The sequence below is a fragment of the Trichoplusia ni genome, chromosome 16 (assembly GCF_003590095.1).
Source record: "Trichoplusia ni isolate ovarian cell line Hi5 chromosome 16, tn1, whole genome shotgun sequence".
Taxonomy (NCBI): Eukaryota; Metazoa; Arthropoda; class Insecta; order Lepidoptera; family Noctuidae; genus Trichoplusia; species Trichoplusia ni.
In genome coordinates this window covers 5291150-5313443 of record NC_039493.1, presented here as the reverse complement: position 1 = coordinate 5313443, position 22294 = coordinate 5291150, and the positions used below count along the sequence as shown (strand labels likewise).

Here is a 22294-nt window from a genome sequence, read left to right as displayed (position 1 = left end):
GCGAGATGGAGAGAGTACTACGGATAGTCGCGTCTCGTTTCTAAAATGGCAATTAGTCTTGCTTATTTCATTCTGTAGTTCATAGTAAGTGTGGTTTTGCTGTGGCTGCGTTAAGGATATTAACTCGACTGTTTTCTCCACTTCTAAGTATTCGACAAACTTTGTATTTTATGACCAAAACGGGATGTTACTCGTACCGGCGAGCGTACAGTTTTATTAGTGATTTGGTCGTATTCCATTGTTACAGTCGAAATCATCATATTTTTATGTTTTAATATTTCTACTTTCTTGGTAAAGAACTTATTTGTGATAAAATTGGCATTAGTGACTCACACATTGTACTATCTGAATAAGGATTGTAAGCAGCTCACCACGATGTGATACTTGATGGTGGATTCTTAAAAAATCTGCTTACAGTTTTGTTAATGTAAACTAAACTCTATTTTGCGCCAGCCCTGATACCACATTAAATATTTGATAGATTGATTGCTCCGCAGACTACCTTAATGGTCATAAGGAACTGCTGTTATATGAATTAATAGTACACGTAGTCAGATCGTTTGCAGTACAGCCCTTTTCCAGGTTAGTTTGAACGTCTAGGTCTCTAGGTATTATAGTCTGTCTACTTAAGCCTCGATGTTACTGATGAAGTAAAGTCTGTTGCTTACGGTTATTTGTAGTTAAGATATTTCAAATTTCAAGAAAATAAATTAATGTACTATGAGGATAGGTCGATTCATTATATTATCAAAGATAGGATTCATGTTTTAATTATTTTTTTAGATTTTTTAAATATTCATACGACTTTTATCTAAAAAAAAATCTCATTGCATTGCTATTAAATTTTTAATATACAAAATAAAACAAATTAAACAATTTAACATACAACTTTAATTTAAATAAATAAGTAAGTTGAGCATACAATAAATTACTTAAACATGATGGCACTAGACTTAAAACAAAACATTTCATATCTATTTACAAATTAATGCGAATATTTTTCACATTAACAAAAGCCATAATTCTCAGAGAAACAGCCATTAATGTAATAATATATGGGGAGGCACCCCATAAATAACACCATCGAACACTCGTAAGAGGACGGTGTAGGAATTGCGATCTTATAGAAATTTATTGAAGAAACCCTGTATTTATGGTGAAAATAAGAGTTCACACTATAATTATTCGTAAAATCGGTTTTATTTACGGAAAGTTAATGATGATAGCCGACTAGATTTAAAATGACCGAAAAACTGTGATCTTCTATAATATCATGAGTCAGGACATCATTATCAAGAAAGATTTTATTTTTCTCCGATAAGAAGACTTCAATAAATTCCTATAATGGGGAAGATTTAAAATAAGTTATTTAATAAATAAGCTTAATATTGCGTTTTCTATCAGTTTCGATAAAAAAGCTACTCCAACTTTCGAAGAGGTCTCCAGCAATGACTGTATATTTGACAACACACTCAAATCGACATACTTAAAATTATTATGTACAATTAATACTATAATACTATTATTATTATATAATACTTGGGCAGTACTTAAGCGACTTATAAAGCTTATGACTCAAAGATCATCGTCCTTGTACTGAATAGGATCCATCAGAGTCATAAATATTCTTCTTATAACTGCTTCCGTAACCACCTCCATAACCTCCCTTATCGTAGACATACGGCTGATGGTCATAGGCACCATATCCATGATCATAGTGACCGTGATCATCATGTTCGTAATGATCATCAATGTACTCGTGGTGATGATGGCTCTTCTTCTTCAAGTAGTGGATGAACCAGAGTATGAAATGCCATCCTTTCGTCAGGAGTATGTAGAATAATGCGCCGTACACCATTTTCAGGACGAAAAGTTTCGTAGCGACCACGTAGAAGAAATGCACTGGTGACAAAGAGAAAAGTAAATTTAATTACGTACAAACTAAAATATTACAAAAAAAAATGTACAATATAAGGGTTCTGCTTATTCCTTGAGAAATATCTACGAGCAGACCAGTGATGGAAAAGTGGTTAATACTGGTAGTAAGCGGTGTGCGACTTAAAACGTGATTAATAAGCAACAAGAATTATATCATTTATTTGATCTATGAAGAAAAATGGTTTAAAATCTTTTATTTAATTGACATTCGATACTTTAAAAAGACGGCAATGAGACATTGAACAATATAGATACCAATGTTGTTGTCATTCTTCAACAGCTACATACGTACCATCGTTTGTATAGGTATTTGGGACCTGAATACAAGTTACTATTGCATCTTAAATTGTGTTTCTCGTCAGCCTTTGTCCTCAACTTCCTACCTTACTTGTTTCAGAACCTGTTCTCTGAAGTTCCTTTGCTATGCCAGTTACCGAAACTATGTTTCCGTCAAACATTTCAATAGAAACGTTCAATATTCTAAAATCTTGTGCCGTATATCGCTGTGTCACGCTAGACATTTTATTCATAGTGAGGCCTTGGAATTCAAATAAATTTTAAATAACAAGACACTGCACAACTTCTCAAGAGAAAGAATAGGAAATACAATACTAGCTGTAGCCCGCGGGACCTCCCACAACAAAAATAAAAAAATGTGTCAAATCAAATCGTGTGTGCTAATCCAGGTTATATCCTATCTATATAAAAAATCTCGTCTAAATCCGTTCACAAGTTTTCGCGTGAAAGACTACTAAACATCCATACATCCCTTTATCCCGCGTTTGTAGTATTAGTAAGACTTCCTCCCAAAGATTATCCTACTTAATTCTAAATGCAGGCTTAAATCTCAATAGTTTTATTTTGGAATCACAAGCAGCACTTAAATTCATCCAATATTCAAAAGAAGAAGAGCATAATAAAGTCCAGGAAATGTGTTTACCATTTTACCTAAGCATACATGCTAACTTCAGATCTTTTGCCGTATATTTTCAAGATCTAAAACGAAATGTTTATCCGTTCTCTATATAAATAATAATCTGCATGTCTAAAAAGGTTGGCTTACTGTATTTTAATGATCGTTAATACATGAATTTTGAAACGATGTATTGGAGAAAGTACTCCCAAGTTATCGTCTAAATTTCTAATACCATAAAGATACCATCATTACTTTTTACGTGTTCCGAGATTGTTTAGCAATTTATAGAATAACATATTATTAAGTAGAATACTCGTCAGCTGATTAAAAAAAGAAAGAAACTGACATAATCGTCTAGTTTGATATGAAATTAGTACACACCTATTCCTTTCAATGACCTTTGCGGTTTGTAATAAGATCAGCAAGTGCGTCAAAAGTTTCATATCCTGGTTTTTCATAGCCGACCTTATTGTAAGGGTCATAAGGTCTATGGTCCGACTTGTATCGGTACGGGTCGGGGACATATTTGTATATGGTGGAGGCCCAGGCCATCATGAGCGCTATCTTCACGCTGGCCGCCACGAGGGCTATCGCCAGGATTAGCGTGTACAGTCCAACTTTCGCAGCTATTACGATCGCGAGGTTGGCTGCAACAAAGAAAATTTTAGATTTTATTCATTGTTGCAAACTGTGTAGTAATGTAGATTATTGCACATATGTTATACTTCATACTGGAGACTGATCTTTTTGACGATTACTTGGTATTTTTGGAACGACTATACAATAATAAAAAGAAGAAATATTATGAAACGAACTGTAAAACAGTCTCAGATTTAACTTGATGTAATATCTTTTATGCAGTAAAAAAATGTAACATCGGTATTGACACTAAATAGGTAGAGACCTCACTATGACACTACTACACACCGTCATCATTTTGTACTTAGTTAAGTATATATATGGCGTCTGCTTTTTAAGTTCGATTAAAATTGTATTTATTTGTTTGTTCTTTATACTAGACTCTACTATATCTTAATGTTTCACAGCATTTATTTATTTATCGTATTTAGTTATCTTATTTTCCTTTAAACTCGACCTCAATTCCCGAAGCAACACAAGGTTGGTCGGAACACAACTTAAAATGTTTTCAGTAATGGAAAGTCTAGGGTTTCTGCGAAAGAACTTTCCAATTTGTTCCCGATTCAGATTTAAATCTTACGTCCACTTAATTTGCTGTTAAGAAATTATATTAAAAGGAATAAAAAACGGGAGTTAAAGAGTAATTAGTAGCTGTCTGGACTTGATTTAGACGGGTTAGAACCGTTCGTAGAATCATTCATGTCAGTAACAGTTGATATAATTACATTAAAAACATCGTAACATTTGTATTAGTACTTATTCCTTCCTGATACTTGTGATGACGTAGTTCCACTGAAACCACTATCATACATCCCAGATTTCGTGCTTTGAAATTCAATTTTACCAAAGTAGGTGAAGAGAGTTTATCAAGCAATCCTTGCAGTAGTAATCTTATTTATGCTCTTCTAGATATTACTTTTACACCATAAGATGTCTGAGAACAACATTCTCACTTTGAAGCAGAGAACACAAAAGCATCTCAGAAACCATACACAAGCTAACAAACACCTAGACATAGCTTACGTGTGTACCGTTCCTTATGCTCCGTCCAATATTCGTGGACACGTGCGCTTTGAACACACGCATCCCATCTCGTAAGAACACACGTATAACGTAGGTCAACGTAATTGGTGCTAGACCCTCACAAGACGAATTCAATCTAGTATCTTATGGAGTTTGCGCAGCTCCTGCACATGTTGCTATCAATTTATGAAACACTATTCAGAGACATGCATATGGGATTACTATTGCTCTATATTTTGGATTATAACAAGAAATTGGAAGATATGTATATGTAGTTATAATTGTTCGACAGTTTTCTTTAAATTGTAGGATATTAATTGCAGCTAGCCGGCTTGGAAAGGTTTTAAAAAAAACAAAGTGTATGACTTCACTAAATATTTGTTTGCTCGTGTCATGACACCCAACAGCTTTTACTAATTCAGTATTTAATGATAAGTATATAATAGTTTTTTATCATTATTATGAAAAATGATTTTAACCATCTGACAATTAAAACAAAAAACAAAGATATTCTAAAAATTTATTGAAAAACGAGAGTAATCGTTGTCATACAGTAATAGTAAATTTTACCAATTTTCCGATTCCTTAACTACACTAACTATTGATGTAGAGTTTTTAAAAGTTTTGAGTCATCGAGAAGTCAAATAACATTATATTGATTCTTCTTTTTATTGTGTTTTACTAAAACATTTTTGGTAAGTAATTGTGGAAACCTCATAAATGCGATACAACGGGGCCAAGAACAACACTAAATTAGTAGGTAGAGTCTTAGAAGTTTGCACTAACATTAATTACACCTATAGTTATACAGGTCTGCATTTAAGCCTAAGTTGCAAACACTCGTAAAACGTAACTTCCTAGAAAATAAATTATGGTTTTCTGAATAAAATAAAATACTCACTTAATAACGCGTACTTTGCTTTGCCCCTTGCTTCCACTTCATACTTCTTTTCACTGGGGTCCGATGCCGCACACAGCGAGAAACTAACCATTAAAATAATTACTAAACTCTTCATGGTTGCGTTTCGAAAAGGAATTCACACAAACATTTATATTTAAAAGGAACTTTTTGAAATAAATAACGACTTTATTATTCTATTTTCGAATTCTTGCAACGGTTTTTTTTTTAACACGCCAATTTCTATATTATTTTTTATTGATTCTTTATTTAAAATATACTTTTTGTTCTTTTTGGTTAACTTTTTTTAAGAACCTTCAGCTCGGGAGTATGTCGGACTTTAAAATGATATGTCACCTGAAGTGTTCACCTCCATACTTAAGTGTTAAACGCGGGCTCAAATAAACCCGGCGTGTGAAAGTGTACTTACAATCATTATTATACATTAGCGCTTATTTTCATGTTACATGAAGCGAGAGTTTTCTATGAGGTAATGTTTGTTTTGTATGACAACATTTCTTCACTTTTTTCTGTATTGTACAATAAGACGTTTCTTGCATTTCATGAGTTTGAACCGAATTTTTTATGTATTTTTTTCTGAAAATCGGAATTGAATTTTAAGTTTTCACGGGGATTATGTTTTAAAAATCGCGTTTGCAAACATAAAGCTTAATATGATTGCTTGTTGTCCGATCAATCAGCCATTGTTGTGGAAACAACTTCAATAGCGAATTCTATTTGATATTATTGTGATAGTGTATTTTTTGTTTTTAGTGTTCACTTATTCATGTTGAAAATCAAAAAAATACCTACTTCCACAACTCGTAGTGCATACTTTTAAAAGAATATGTGGAAAACTTGAATGTTTATCTTGAATTGTTTGTATTGATAAAGAAATATAAACTGTCGAATGACTTCCAAATTCTTATTTCATACCTTAGGTAATCGAGTTTACAATATTAATACATTTCAAACTCTGACCAAGTCTCAATGGATCTTAATCGTAATAATTAATTATATGGTTAAGACAAAATATTTCATGAAAAATAAATGGACCTCGACATTTCTAAATTAGTGTTCTGGTATCATTTTACTTCACTACACCAATTTCCAACCATCGTAAAACTTTTAACCAACCAAATGTAGCTGATAGATTTTCAATAGAAACTATAAACAAACATCAATATTATCCGTTAGATAAATATTATTAATCCTTTGTACAATTGGTCCTAAACCAATCAACTTTATTGTTCCCTCTCCTAATACATTTAAACCTCATTCAACACTAAGTTGAAACGTCATGTTTCAGAGAAATTTCCAATTACTCAAGCTGAACAAATATTATGTGTAACATCACTTGTACTAGTATAATCCAATAATAAATATATGCATTGTGTAAAGCAAATCTGCCAATATAACACCGATCTGCAAATGGCCTGCTGCTAGCAAAGGCCTCGTCCTATATTGATTTAATATTGTTTACTGCGCGTGAACCCAGATACCACTATTTGCAAGATTTTCCCTTAGCTGTTTATCAATAGAGTACCTTTACCTTAAAAAAATACAATGTCTAGAAAACGAATCTATTCATAGAACCAGAAGGCCACCATAGCATTCATTGAATAAAATACTGTCATAAAAGATTATTCTACATTATGTTAAAAGTTAGTCAAAATAATATTTAAGCTAAATCATCTTATGATTTTTTTCATTTCAGTCTCCGACGCCTGATCAAATGCAACACTACAATAGTTAAAAACGACACGCATTTGTAAATAAACGCAGATATTTACATTTCCCATTCATTTGTTTTAACCACACAACCAATTTATTAAATGCTAAACAAAGTTTTGCATGTTGAGCACATTTGTCAGTGATAGAGCAGACTTTAATATCTAAAAACAACAAAATCAGAGCCATCATTCATTAGAATTTAACTAGAAAACATAATCAGCTACTTGATTAAACAATTTAGACCAGCTTGCAGTAAGGAAGTAACCTATAAGTGCATGAACATTCAGCGAATATAACTATCATGTGAAGAAAACTCTTATTAAAGATTGGAGATAACTAAGATCTGTACTAGACCCAGCTGAATTGAAGACTATGTCATTGTGCAAGCAGGACGGTGCACTACTGTGGACGTATCTGCGTCTCGTTTTCACTTAAGCAACAATCCTCCTTTAAGATATCATGGTGAACGTTGAGCACTCATATCTGGTATAACACCATCCCATCTCAATTACGGCACCGTTCCAAAGACTTCAATTTGGAACTCAGTTTAAATCCAAAAGTTTTTCAACATTTACCCTAATTTAGAATGATAGTAATATTTTGAAATTGCTCCATACGCGTGCAATCATCGTTAAATATGAAAATAATGAGCCGTTCGCGTTTATGAGTCTAACGATATGAGATAGTGACGTGCCGTTGTCTATCGATATTTAGAAATAACGAAAATAAAGTGTTAACTTCATTAGTATGCAACAATACACAATTACAATTTTTTAGTATAACTAACTAACTTTTTAGTTTCCTATCATTTCTTTAAAGAAATTTCCTTGTCCATCAATAGAACATTTTTTTTTCTACTAGCAATGTGTTACAGTGTGACAACTTTGCCATTGTACTCTGCCTGTTACTTAAATAATAACATCGACCATGAAACATATAATCTTAATATCGATATTACAGTATCACATCCCTATCACAATGTTAGTGAGAGCATAACGCGTGTTTCATTTTGACGATTGTCGAACTAGTTGGCGCGGTGATTAACAGTATTAATGCTGCGACCATATTGGACGTGACGTCAGCACGCGAGCTAAATTTTAGGGCATTTCTAGTCGTCTAGTTATATATTGCTTAAATACTGCCGCGTTACAATAGTACGTAAGTTTTTTTTGTTTATTTTTATTGAATGCTGCCGTGCAAACAGACACAATAGGGTTTTTATAAAAAAATATGTCTAGTCTGTGATACAAATTTAAAAAAAAATGTGGCTAAGGTTTTTTTTCTTTTCAGACAGATTGAGCCAAACACTCTATTTAGAAACTCTTTTTCTCCAATACTGGGCAAAGACTCCTGTATTTCTTCTGAATTCTTGTATTTCTCCAAAAACATTGAATTACGTCTTATTAAGTCAAATCAAGTTTTCAATTGAAGCATGAACTATTTCCACAAGCACACAGATCCTATAGATTTGAATACCTCATGTCCCCGTTACATAACAACAGCCTTTAACCCAGATAACTGCATTGAAGACCGCAAAGCAACGAAATGTAACAAAGCTCTCTCATAGAGCGCGAGTATTGTTGCAGGCGGCGCTGGTTCACCGCAATCCCTTTAGAATCGCGTCTGTAATGCGATGACGCGGCAGAATCGTTACGCGAACTGCTATAAAACATGACGCGAATATGTGTTCGTTTATTTGGCTTTTTTCTACGATTCTTATATCAGAAGTTTTAGAACAGGCTGTGATTTTACACAAACATTCATAATTCTTAAAGATACTATATTTTCGTCTTGAGCTCTTGAAGAATGAATGTTTAAAGACTACTTAAAACCTTGCGATGGTGTAAATTAAACACGCATGAAAGGAGCACATTTAATACAATAAATCCCCGCACTAGGCTTATATTTTCAACGGTGACTATTAAACTTTTTAGTGTACTTGTTTGTTAATAAATCACAATATTCAACCACATCCTTATCTCATGATTAAAAACTACGGCAATTTATTAAGTCAGTAATTTCCAATTTTGCTGGCCAACTCAGGACCAAGTTGGTGACTTTTAAAGTCGTAACTTTAAACTAAGTAAGTCTTCGAAGTCGGATTTTGCGGAAAATAATTCTCTCGGTGTCAAGCTCATCATCTATAATTTTTTTTTTAATTTTATAGATGCCACTTCTTATAAGTTTACTTGTTACAGAGCGATTGGTTCAAGAAGTTGTACCTACTTCACAACGGTATCGATCTAATATTTAACCTTTTGACAGGTAAAACGAAAGTGCATCGTACGGGCTCTATTTTATGGCATATGGTTATTTAATCTAGTTTTCGCTATTCATGTTAACCTCAGCGAACCTTATGCTGCAGTAGTAAATTTTACACTTTTCTTAATAGGTACCACAATATTGTTTTTATAAACACTGTGTATTTCAGGGGTAGACAAAAACATTGCTGAGTCGAGCATTTTCTTAAAAATTATTGAGCGGGTCATTAAATCGCAACTATGCAGAAATAAAATTAACTCTTTAAGTTTGCTGTGTCTGTTTTGTTCCGGGATGGAAATATATTCTTCCCCAGGGTACCTACAGGCTATCTTTGCATGGCTCAGCGGTTTATGTGAAGTCTCGCTTTAATATTACGAACTGTACAATATTTTTTGGTGCACGTGTTGTCTGTAGGAATGCTTTTATTAAAACGAAAAGAGTAAATGAGGCAAATAAAAAACAAAAGAAATCGCATTTTCTTTTCAAAATTTACCCAACTTAACTGCTTAATGACAAAAAAAAAATTAATGTCGAATACATTAGTGATATAGATACAGTTGGATTTTTTTTTTCAAAACGACAGAGTTTCCGAATCAATAAACAGAAAGAACCCGAAAAGCCAACCGTTGAGCACACCCTTAACGTTCTGATCCGACACACGTTTTGGGACATCTATCCGGATTCAACCCCGATCTCAAGCGAGGGTTGAAACGAAAATATATTATTTGTATAATATGAAATAAGATGGATGAGGTCGGCTAACCCTACAATCTGTCATGGTGGACATCTGCTGGGAAACCGATCGCCAATATTATTAGATTCCGGGTTTAAGTGACAGCCCTAGAGGTTTCGAGGAGATTTACTGCTGAATAAAAATGTCCTTAAATTTAAGTATTTTATTTACCGAGTCCGTGAAGATAAGGCTGCAGGACATCGAAGGGATTCGTTACAAGTCCAAACTTATTGAAACATTCAGTCAAAATCCTTGGGCGGTGAGCTTCGTTTGATCACTTTATTGGAGAGACTAGAGTCGAAATTTCCTATCTGAAGGTGTTTAATTGCAAACACACAATTGATATTCCAGATATACAAACCATTTAAGTAAATCGTCCTCACTGTATTGCTTCTACTTTATTTCAACAAATACATTTTAACAGATCCAGATGTGTTCTCAGCTCCAGCATTCAAGCCACAAAAACTAATTAGACTCTATTGTAAACAAATGAACAACAGTAGTTTGTCTAGACTAGTGAATATTTAAACTAACACAAAGTTGAGCCACAAACTAAATGAAACATCACCTGTTAAATGTGACCCTATTGTTACTGAAAACACTGAAACAAAGAGGTTTATTCTGAACTGTTTTCAAGAGGAATTACTGGGGAAGTAAAATGAAAACCGAAAAAGGACCAGAAAGTTGGCAATTCCATATAGAATTGGGAAACCCACGGCCATATGCATCATTAGGGAGTGAAAAACTATCAGAACGACATATTCGACATTTCAAAAAAAGTCTATAGAAAACCCTCAAACTACATACAAAAATAACGACGTTCCGATGTTCGTCGGACTAGCTTTTTCCAGTTTCAATTGACAGAACAGAACAAAGGTTTATTCGGGACACAAAAAATCTAAAACATATAGTGACACCAGTTATAACTGACCGGTGCTCTTACTATGAGGTCCTGAAGCAGGACTGTTATCATCATAGAAGCGAGACAGCATACTAGACTGCACATAGCGCCGTCTCCCTTTAACAACGGTTTTACTCCTGGTTTTAGAGCTTATAGAACAGGCCGATGACTACCGTAACCACGTAACTTTGGTCCATGTTCTGAACCCCGCAGTGGTTGCCCCTTTGTTAACTTTGCTGCCGTGAATTTAGTTTGGTGTGTTAGTCTATTATTTGTAGAAGTTATAAACACGTATGAAATTGGCTAGCTGAAATCTGAGTAAACTCTCAACATCTCTATGTAAACTCGGACAAAGACACGGGACGGTTCCGGTCAAAAATATTTGGGATTAATTTATATGGGGCAGAATTCGAATCCTGAATTTGCCCAAGTTAAAAATCATCTCTCTTTACTTTAACGAAATTAAGCTTTTGCCCGCACCAGCGACGCTAACAGGATAACTTCAAATAATAAGTGCATCGAACAAACTCCGAACTTTTAATAATCACCTCATTTGAGATATTCAATCGACCTTTAAATCCCAGCTTAATTGATTTTTCTACTGAATCGTTTGGCGAGTCCCCAATGTTCTAAAAGACTAAAATTATTTAACTATGAACAGTAAAAAGTTCAGAACCTTTATATTAAAAGTCCGGAATCCGGGCTTAATACTGTAACGGGCGAAAGTTACAATAAAAACTTTCCTTCAGGATATGAGATTAACTTTTGATAATATATTTTAACAGTAACATTGGTTTTTGGTGGAATTCCCGAAATTTATAATTAAAACTTTTTGATCACGAATTCTTGGCTAAGTTGAGCATTTTTGGTCGCGAGCGGGGTTGCGTCGGCACACTTTATACGAAACGTTATGATAATATTGCCTGATTACAGATTCAACTTTAGAAATAAATATGTTTTAATGATTGTAATAATAATCTCAGTTTTCTGTCTATTAGGATCACACTAAATGAAACTATAAACTAAAGTTTGTCGACACTCTAGCACTGTCTTTGCAAGATATTGTTTTGAGAAAATCTTGAGTTTGTTAGCCAGTACTTTTTACTTGTTCAGTTGATGATTATGTTAAAGACATGGATAGTTTAAATAGCAGTTACATTGACGAGTATAATTAAAGCAAGTCCATTCATCATTGAAACATAGTGAAATAATAGCACGATGCAATTTGTCTAACGAATTAGAAACCTCTCTGACCCTTAGGAAACCAAGTAAGAATATGTCATGTAATAAATTCAGACGCAAATTATTTTATTGAAACTTGCAATTAAGTACCCCTAAATAGAGACTATATATGACGTTATATGATATATCATGCGTCACTTACTACATCTACGCGAGCAGAGAGGCAGAAACAGGCAAATCAAACTGAAAACCGTAAGTTAAACTTCAAAAATGTGTACGGAACCTTTTAAAATAATAGCAGGTTTTCTTAAAATTCCCGCGGTCTCTCGAGATCGGTGGAGTGGAATGTAATTGGGTTCATTTTATGAAAAACGTGAGCCAAGAAGGGGCGGGAAGTGAATCTCGAGGAGACACGATCTCAGGTACAGCAAATATGAACACACTCGTATTGACAAGAGAATATTTTGTATTGGAGATTTTGGAAATCGAACTTTATTATTCGTAGATAAGATTTGTTTTTGATGCAATTTTTATAAAATAAATTCTTCATTTAAAAATAAATTGACATGAACCAATTTGAGCGGAGTTTGCAGTCTTAGCTTGAACCTAAAATCAAATTTCTCTTGAACGTAGCGTAACAACCGATTGTCCGGTGAAGCAGTTAAAGCCTCTTTCATCCGGGGTGAAAGGTATATCTCTCTCGCCGAATAAAAGCGTCCCGGGCCCCTTCTATATCCTAAGCCGGAATCATTCGCGCGTGCTCTGAGCGACTGTGGCAAAAGTTGTCAAAGTCTGCGCCACGCCGGCTTTAGCTAACTGCACTGTTAAAATAGGACACTCTCTTAAAAAACCCCTATACTTACAACACTGGCCGGTTCAATAAAAGTTGATGATGATGAAATAATAGGCCCTACTTTTAGTCTATTTAAAATATTTTCGTGAGGTCCCTAGTTATAATTAAATGAGAATACTGTTAGTGTTTCGTTATAGTCTCTCTTGTTTCTGCAAACTTCATCGAATCGAAATTAATCTTAGGAAGATCATTTATCTTGCAAGTTAACTACTATAACAACTAGTTCAATTACTAAGTAAACCTCGAGTTAAGAACTTAACTGGGCTTCTAAGAAGTTTAAAAATCTATAGTCTTGGTTGAGATGAAAATACACGGGAAGATCCGTTTCAAGATCAGACGACTGGAAACTGGGGCTTTATTTTGTAAATACCACAATTATATGACGAAATCACATTTACAAATAAATTTAATTCTTAATTTGTTTTTCCTCAAAGCCTACTTTATATCATTTACCTTTTTTTATTATAGTGCAGTCTTAAATTCGGTATAAAGTCCAATAAAACTTTTCGCACATACTTCGTTTGTGGGATCTTGTTATTTAAAATGAAAATTAGCTTTAAGTCCATTATTTGTAGATTTTCTTCTAAAACCCGAAGTGTTTGTGATGATAGCATTGCCGCCTAACAAAGCCTCCTGAATGTTTCCATCTTAAGTAGCAGCTTTGTTTTGCTTACCGGTTCTCGGTAAAACACTCGGTAGACGGTTAATTTATCGAGCCATTTGTACTACTACGAAGAATACCACGTTGCTCATGTAATTCGGATTTTCCCTATTCAACTGAAGGAAAATCTTAAAATAAATTAAAAAGAACCACAGGCTAGGAAAAAATGGTAAAGTACATGTTAGTAATTCTTGTAATTTTTACTATTGGTCAATGAATTCCAAATTGAAAACACGTTTTGCTCCTTATACTATACTCAGTGCTCAATACTAAAACTCAGTCCTGTGAAGCAGTCATAAATATGGAAAAATGCAGAGACCAGGTTAAAAAAAATACTCAATCTTTGTTGTTGTTAAAAGCCACACACTTACCTTGGGAGATTTTTTTGCAGTGTACTCGACTGGCTGATATTAAAAGAAAACAAGACTTTTAAGTTCTTTCTATATAAATAACCGTCACCTAACCATGGTCACCGCAGCGTATGCAAACCACGACAGTGCAGTTTTTCTAGCAGCGCCACCTGGCGGCGGCTAATGATGTAAAAACACGGCGGATCTTCACAGTGGTGTCCCCACAGTAGTTAATTAAATAGCAAACTAAGACAGATATTCTCTTTTTATGGTACTTTGCTAAAATATTGGATTAAAGTGAAGGGGCACAAGTTCAGGGAGGCGATGAGAAGAAAAAGGTTTGGAGCGTTGATAGGTAAAATGGATAATATAGAAAGAAGTCCTAAACAATACGCGAATTATTGCACTTGTCCAGTGATCACCAGAGATTTCCTTATCGTTCTCTACCTTACACTTTTAAACGAAGGCCCATAAAAAGGAATTTTACATTTCTGGAGCTCATCTGTATATTAAATTATATTATTGCACCACTTATGAAAGCCAACCCCAATTTCGCGGTAAGTGGCAAGCTACATACGAGTATGTTTGAAATACAGGTGCACAAAACGGGTTTTCCTTTTATTAAAACAAATAAATATCGAAATTTTTAACAAGTTTTTCCATTGAAAATTCTGACTCAAGATTCCATCAACCTCTTTTTTCAACTTCACTTTAGACCAGTTTCACCTTCAAAGATCTTTGACATTACCTTATAAACTTGTTTGATATTAAGTTGATATACTGTCTCACAAGTTTCTGTGACCACCTTTCCTATGTCAACAGTAGGCCATGTACGTAGTGCTTATGAAAATGTATGTGCATATTAATTTGATGGCTCGCTGGTCTCTCTGTGACGAGTTTGATTAAAATTGTTTTGTAACTTGTGGTTGTGGTTGTGGTGTGTTGTTCTGTGGTTAAACCTGATGAAATGGATAAAATATTAAATGCTTGAAATGAATGAGGTTTGTATTTTTTTTAATATAGAATTATGATGATTTAATATAGAATATGAACTCATTTGAAAACAATGTTTCCAATATTGGAAACAATTTGAACACTTTTCCATCACAGAAAGATAGGGGATTGCAAACTAAAGATCTTAACAATTTGATCACCAATCAAGCTAATTACGTGAAGAAGACAATAATACCAATGTCTCTATCCTGACTATTCCCAACACAATTGATATAGTTTTAATTGTTCTACTAAAATATACAAGCCAGTATTAGAAGATCATAACAGTAAAAGCACATTGTCTGAGCATATAATACCAGTGGCCGTCATCGAACGCGGCCGATGTATCGAAGTTTTGCTATAAAGTGATGGTATTAGGCATATTACTTAGAATTAAGGGACGTGGAATGGAAATTTAGTAAAGTGAACTATTGATAGATTTTAACTTAATATATTGTTAGTTAAGATCTATCACTATTATTTAATTACGCCACAAAAAAAAATAAGTAGCCGATACTTTTTTGGAATATCCTTGGCAGACTTATTGGATTGTTTTAGTTCGATTCCCAAGTGCTTAATGAAAGTTGAGAGCTTCAATGATTAATTTGCTTCTTAAGCTTACACAAAACAGGTATTTGAATAGCAAGTTAGTAAAATAATATATTGAGGGCATGAATCAATCTCCTTGACATTAGAATCTTGAAACTAAACTGGTAACTGACCATTACTTGCAGAAGACAATGAATCGTAGACAAATGAAAGACAGAAATTTGAAACATGGGAATCGTAAATAGTAAGGATTTCATATCTAGGAGAAAAGTGGATGAAGCAACAAGCAATTCCAGGAGGAGCAATGATGGGCATGTTTATCAGGCTAACTTATTGCCTATGCATATCAGAATTATAAGAAAATTACATATTAAAACAGTTGCTGGAATTTAGACCTGCAACTATGTGCATAATAATTCAATCTTTGAAACCCTAGTTCACATAAATACTTAGACCTTTGTTTAGTCCTAGCTACCGCATTAGGTTAAGTAACCTGTAATGGTAGATTAGTGTGATAATTAAATAAATAAATAAATAAATAAATAAATGAAAAATAAATGAATCGAAAACATATCAACCCCCTTAATAATAAAGCAAAAGCAACCCTTATCGAGTACTAGACATGCAATAGGAATGAGGCACTTTCGTGGTACGTGGGGCAGAACAACACCTCCAAATATAAGACAGTCACCGCTGTGTGAGAGGGACGTCGCTCTACACCCTGCAGAGTACCGTCACGCTTTCACAAAAGCAAAAATCTTATTATTAGAGGTGTAGGTAGGTCCCCTGTTCAATAAAACTTTAAGTGCTTATTCCGATAACTGCTTGTTGGGAACGAGAATGTTCAAATTCTCCAAGTTGCCGCCATCTTGAAACTTTAAATCTATTGAGGGTACCCGCAATACTCTTTGAGAAATAAACTTCGGGAATTGTTCCCGTTTATTGTTCGGATATTTGTTAAAATGTAATTTGGGAGGAAAGAAGCTTGTCTTTGCGTTATTCGTGTTTATTGGGTAGATATGTTTGTTAATGATATTAAAAAATATTCGCACCTGTGATTGTTTTGATCGGTACATTTTCATTGTTTTCTTGTATTCAGCTTATCGCGTTGGCATGCCAACATAATTTAAAGATATCTAGATTTTTTTCAAAATAAAAAATCAAACCTGGCAAACAAAAGTTTACACAATATACATAGCTACTATGTCTACCTCCCTTCCAATCCAACACAGCAAATGACACCGACAAGGTTCTATTCCAAACCAAACTTATCCGTGGATGTTTATACAAAATTACACAATAGATATTAAGCACCAGCTCGGAAGTCGTTAACACATAGTTCGATGAGCCTAACTCTAACTCCGTGTCACAGCTGTGTCATAAGCACTAAGTGTACTTTTAAAGCTATCAACTATTTATTGAGTCAACGCATTCACAGCCGAGCAATCAAATATGTAGTGTAACAATAGAAGGTTTAAGACTGCACGGATAGCAGTGGCCACATTTGTCGTATTTCTGAAATCTATAAATAGATGAGCTCTTGTTTCTGTAGTAGAAAGTCACAGTCGATATTTAATTAAAGTAGGTAACACAAACTCATGATCCTCAGTGCGTAGGAAATAGCCAAACTCAGTCTTAAAACTTTAATAATGCTGGTGTAACTTAACTTTCAGGACAATTGGGTTAAACTCTCGTTAGCTTTAAATTTAGTTAGTATTCTAACTAATATACAGCATGGGAATGGAGCTTTTAGTTTAAATATGTTTTATGAGTCCGCCAGGAAAATGTGCAACCATCCCGTTGAGAATCTAGCATAACTTTGCTTGAGTGGAGTAAGCAGAATTTAAACTAATTCTATGCAGTGTGTGAATAAATAAATTAAAATATATTTCGAAAAAAATAATTTAATAAATAATCTTAAAAAGTAGTGTTAATTCTAATTAAGTTTACATTATATAGACACATTTTCGGAATTGCTCTAGGTAGTCATACATGCTATTTTGTACTCAATCCAACGTACACAATTAAGTACAATTTACTATGGCAAATAATTTACTTTTGGTATGCTATGGCACCTACATGGTGAAGTAAAAGGGGTATAATTGCCTAACGCTTATCTTCCATATCCCTTACGACTGATTCTTGCTAAGCAGCCAATTGAACCCGTTACTGAAGTCTGCAATGCTGATGCTGGGTAAAGCTTCGGGGCCCGGGAAAGGCTCTTCGGGAGGTTCGTAACTGTACCCGACGGTGTTGTAGTCTGAAGGAGGTCCGTACATCATGTTGGGAGCGGATGGAGGGCCGGAGGGACCCTGGTTCTTCAGGTAGTAGTTGAGGAGAAGGCCTCCGACGTAGAACAGCTTTTGGAAGAACGCGACGAGGAAGAAGAATGAGGCGACTTTCACGACAGCCAGTTTTGATAGAACTGCGAGAGCCACGATTGCTGAAACAAGAAGAAATATGTTTTTATCTTCTGTACTAATTACAAATGTATGATAAGTTATGCTGCAGTAGTTGCTCTCCTAAACTCTACTTCATTTTCTTGATTAAGTAAAGACTTTAGAAAAATTATCTAGTGTTCACCAGACGAGATAAATAAGTGTCATTACTCGTAAGCTATTCACTTGTAAGAATGGGTGATGGGATGTGGTGTTTGGTTGTTTATACCATTTTGTCGGATAGGTTGCCTAAACCGAAGGCTTATACGTTATGGCATCGTTTGGCAATGCTCGTGTTTGTGGATGTGGATTAATATAGTCACAGTTGATTGAATAACAAGTAATGTCTTAATTAATAAAAAAAATCCTATTGGATTAATAGAAACTGTTAAACTAAAGAACTTTGAAATTATCTGTTTAAAGTAACGTTCACATGAGATACGGTGTTATCAATGGGACACGCTTTATCTTTATATGAAAACAAATAAGTGAATTATAAATTTATAATTTGTACGTTTCTTAAATTAAATTCCAATCACCTACTTTCTTACAAATACGGAATAAGGTTATATTGCGACCATGCCTAGCGTTCCTTTTATAAAAACTCCTATCTTTCTTCCCACGGGAAATAAATCTTAGGCTCGCTTAACAATGTAAATAAATTAGCTCTTAATTAAATTGTCTAGACTAAGTAAATCTTCGGTGCGCCACAAATTGCTTTAATAGTTTTATTTAATTAGGTCACTGAAAGAACTAAAATGGAGTGTGAGAACTTAGATTAAAGACTAGATGTTAAAAATAACTGGGAACTTAAGAAATTTAAGGCGCGAACATTCAGGCTCAAATATTTTTGTGTTAATAGTCAAAGTGATTGTTTGTTCTGATAGAATAATAAATCAACTAACAATAATAGTATATCTTCTTGTTCCAAATATACTTTACTTTAGCATTACTTTGCCTATAATTCAATAACAACAAACAAAATAACTAAAGTAAGACATCACTCAATTACTTCAACAAAATTACATACTGTCCAATACGTTTCACTAATAAAAATCAATGGGAAATAACAGCTACATATCTATCAAGTTTAAGTCTTACTGCAAACAATACAGAATCCAATTTCCTTTGTCAACATCCTGAGATTCCGGAAACGGCACATCGATAAATTGTATTGAGGAGACATAATATCAAACCAAGCGCAGTTAGTTTTCATTAAGGGGCAGGCCGAAATGGTATTAATGTGGAATGTAATCATTTCTACCATTAATAAGTATTGGATAAGAGATTTATCAACATATTTTTAGACACAACCCTTGATCATTAAAGCGGAATATACTTATTCTAGATAAAAAAACCTCAAGTATCTGAACAAAAAGGTCTGGACTCGGACGATATAGAAAATATTATTGCTCCTAACGATTGTCAGACCACTAGGCTATTTACAAAAGCAATTGACCCAAATTTCAAAGATACTGACTGTGAAAGGAAATTAGATTTACGTCTCCATTTTATATTTCATTGAACAATATCATAAGTCTCGTTCCATTGGACTACAAAAGATCTCTTTGATTTTTTCGCTTGTATAAACACCACTCCAATTAAATAAACTACTCACCCAAAATCCTCAGAGGACCTTTTCTTTTCTTCGCCCTCGCTTCCTCCGGTAATTGTTCATTATTTTCCAAACAATAACAACACACTAATACCGTTAAAATAACGAAAACTTTCCTCAACATTGTATAAATATCTGTTATCTGTCTGATAAAATGTGTTATAATCTGTGCTCCCGCGCTTTTTGACAGTGACAGTTACTTTTTAAATTCAAATTTATTGTAGTACAGAACAATAAATATCGCAAACTTTTATTAAAGTGTGCGGCAATAAGTTAAAACTTTGTGAAGATTTAGAAGAATATTTCGGAGTTTTCCCGGCCAGCGAACTGTGCGGTCCGCGTTCCCGTTAATAAATAAGTATCGGTTGGGTTTGAGGCATCCGTAAATTCTTTTCTTGAAGAAAGTTTGTTCATTGTTTCCACGAGTTAAAGGAAACTGTGTCGAGTTTTCCTTTCTGTGACTAATTTACATGTGAGGAAATAATTATTATGTTCTTTTGTATAACTTTCGCGTTCCATATGTTTTGCTTGTATTTAAATTTTTATGCTTGTTTCAAAAAATTTCACTGGCATTAGCATTTGTACGGTGCGTGCGGAATATATTACACGGCTTCTTATTGTCAAGTGGTCGCGCATGCGTACAACATTTTATGTGGGAGGAACAATGTAGGTATCTGTCATTGACGTGATTGAATACTGTCCCGTAAGATTAATTTATTCATAACGTAATATTTTCTGTTGATATACTTTCTGTTCAGCGTCTCAGACATGAGTTTACTATGATAGAGCTACCTGTTGCTATATCATATAAGAATATATTTTATCCCACATTAAGAAGATTACCTACAGTTTATCTAATCAGTTAAGCTTAAAAATGAAACCCTTTCAGTGAAACTAAAAGATTCCGATTTTAAAACCTTTCTAGGATCCTAATGTAGATATTAAGGTTGCAAAAATAAAACTTCTTCAAAAGATAAAAAAAACTAGTTTTTAAACATTCTATCTATAGTTTTGAGTTGTATAAACATTAATAAAATTAATTACTTTAAATTAGAAAATTTAAACATTATTTTATGAAACTTAAAATTAATCCTTCTTCAAGACCAAACGAATATAAAAATGGTGTTTTTTTAATAAATCGTGGTCCAAACATTCACATTTTCAATTCAAAATATTTTTTTTCTTACAGACAGATATCTCCTACATTTTATGTCCTAACAGTATTATCAAAACAAAAACATTCCACCATCTACCAGATTCTCCTACCTGCTCCCGGTACTAGATAACAGTTTCTATGAAATTAAATTACGTTTAATTAGTTGTTGCGTCAGCAAAACGCTGAGACTTCTTCAAATGTCCATTAAGCTTAGATTAAGTATGGTCATTAGAGCCAGCGTTATCTGATGCTCGCAACCCCTCAACAAGTGTTACATTTAAGATCCTTGATAGAATTTGTTTTACGTCGTTAATGGAATTACCTACTTATGAAACACGTGATGATAATAATTTTCTTGGTCCTTTATAAACAACTTATTTATTACTTACACTAGCTGTTGCCCGCGACTTCGTCCCCGTCGGTAGAAGATATAAGTTATGATTTATACCTGCCCTGTTTTTTTTTACATTTTCCATTGTATCTTCTATTAGTCGCAGCGTGATGGTTTATAGCCTAAAGCCTTCCTCGATGAATGGTCTATTCAACACAAAAAGATTTTTTCAATTTGGACCAGTAGTTCCTGAGATTAGCGCGTTCAAACAAACTCTTCAGCTTTATATATTAGTACAGATGAAACAAATATTACGTACTTTTCTGAAGTAACTCTGTTACCGAGTCGTTTCCTACGAAACAACGATAATTTCAGAGACGTAGTGAAACAATGATAGTTTTAATCTGATCGAGATTTAAAAGTCTGTCCATAACACTCTGGTAATTTTTCCAGTATTTCAATGACACAGTGTCGGTTAATCGAAATCAGCAATGAATATGTCGATAACAGTTAAGTCAGCGGCAAAGAGTCAAAACAACAATTTCAAAATGCACTGCATTTATAACGCGAGTTGAACGCTAAGCGAAGCGATATTACAACTAGCGGGGCTAATAAAGAGCATAAATTATGTAAGCCCAGCCAGTGATGGGGAAGAAACGCGGGCTCGGGACCCGGGATTCTTTCAATATTAACTGAAAGTTCGATATAGTTACTCGTAATTATATTACGTTGAATCTTGGAACTGGGTTATTTGAGCTGTCAATTAAACGTGGTTCATTTGGAATTGGAAAAGATCGTTAAGTTTCGTGATTATGATTTCTTTCAGAAATCGGCATTATGTTCGGCAACCATAGCATTTTTTAATTAAGTTTTATCGCAGTCCTCATCACCATTAGTTAAAAAGTTTAAATCCGTGACAACGAATAGGTGAAATACGGACCTTTCGCGCATTACCTGTATGATTCATTGTGAAATACGCGTATCCTATACTTAAGAATCCCACATCACATACACTCACAATCCCATCACTAGTCGGACTGCACAGCACCTAGATTTTTATTCAATTTTACCTTATTTCGAGCTCATTCCGTTCATTGCGAAACGCCGTGATTTTCATTTTAA

General features: G+C 34.1%; 2 protein-coding genes across 2 annotated transcripts in view; both read right to left on the bottom strand.

The window, feature by feature from the left end:
• Positions 1 to 1064: 1064 nt before the first annotated feature.
• Positions 1065 to 5566, bottom strand: LOC113501926. Its single transcript, XM_026883239.1, has 2 exons — positions 5418 to 5566; positions 1065 to 1902 (listed from the first exon to the last, which is right to left on the bottom strand). Exons 1-2 carry the CDS (start codon positions 5530 to 5532, stop codon positions 1583 to 1585), a joined length of 435 nt encoding a protein of 144 aa, XP_026739040.1. The 5' UTR covers positions 5533 to 5566; the 3' UTR covers positions 1065 to 1582.
• A 12195-nt stretch (positions 5567 to 17761) lies between these two features.
• The window catches only part of LOC113502090, a 7140-nt gene continuing 2607 nt past the window's right edge, over positions 17762 to 22294 (bottom strand). Inside the window, exon 3 of the mRNA XM_026883470.1 lies at positions 17762 to 18075. Within this exon, the coding sequence (XP_026739271.1) occupies positions 17762 to 18075 (314 nt within the window). The remainder of the gene's footprint in view (positions 18076 to 22294) is intronic.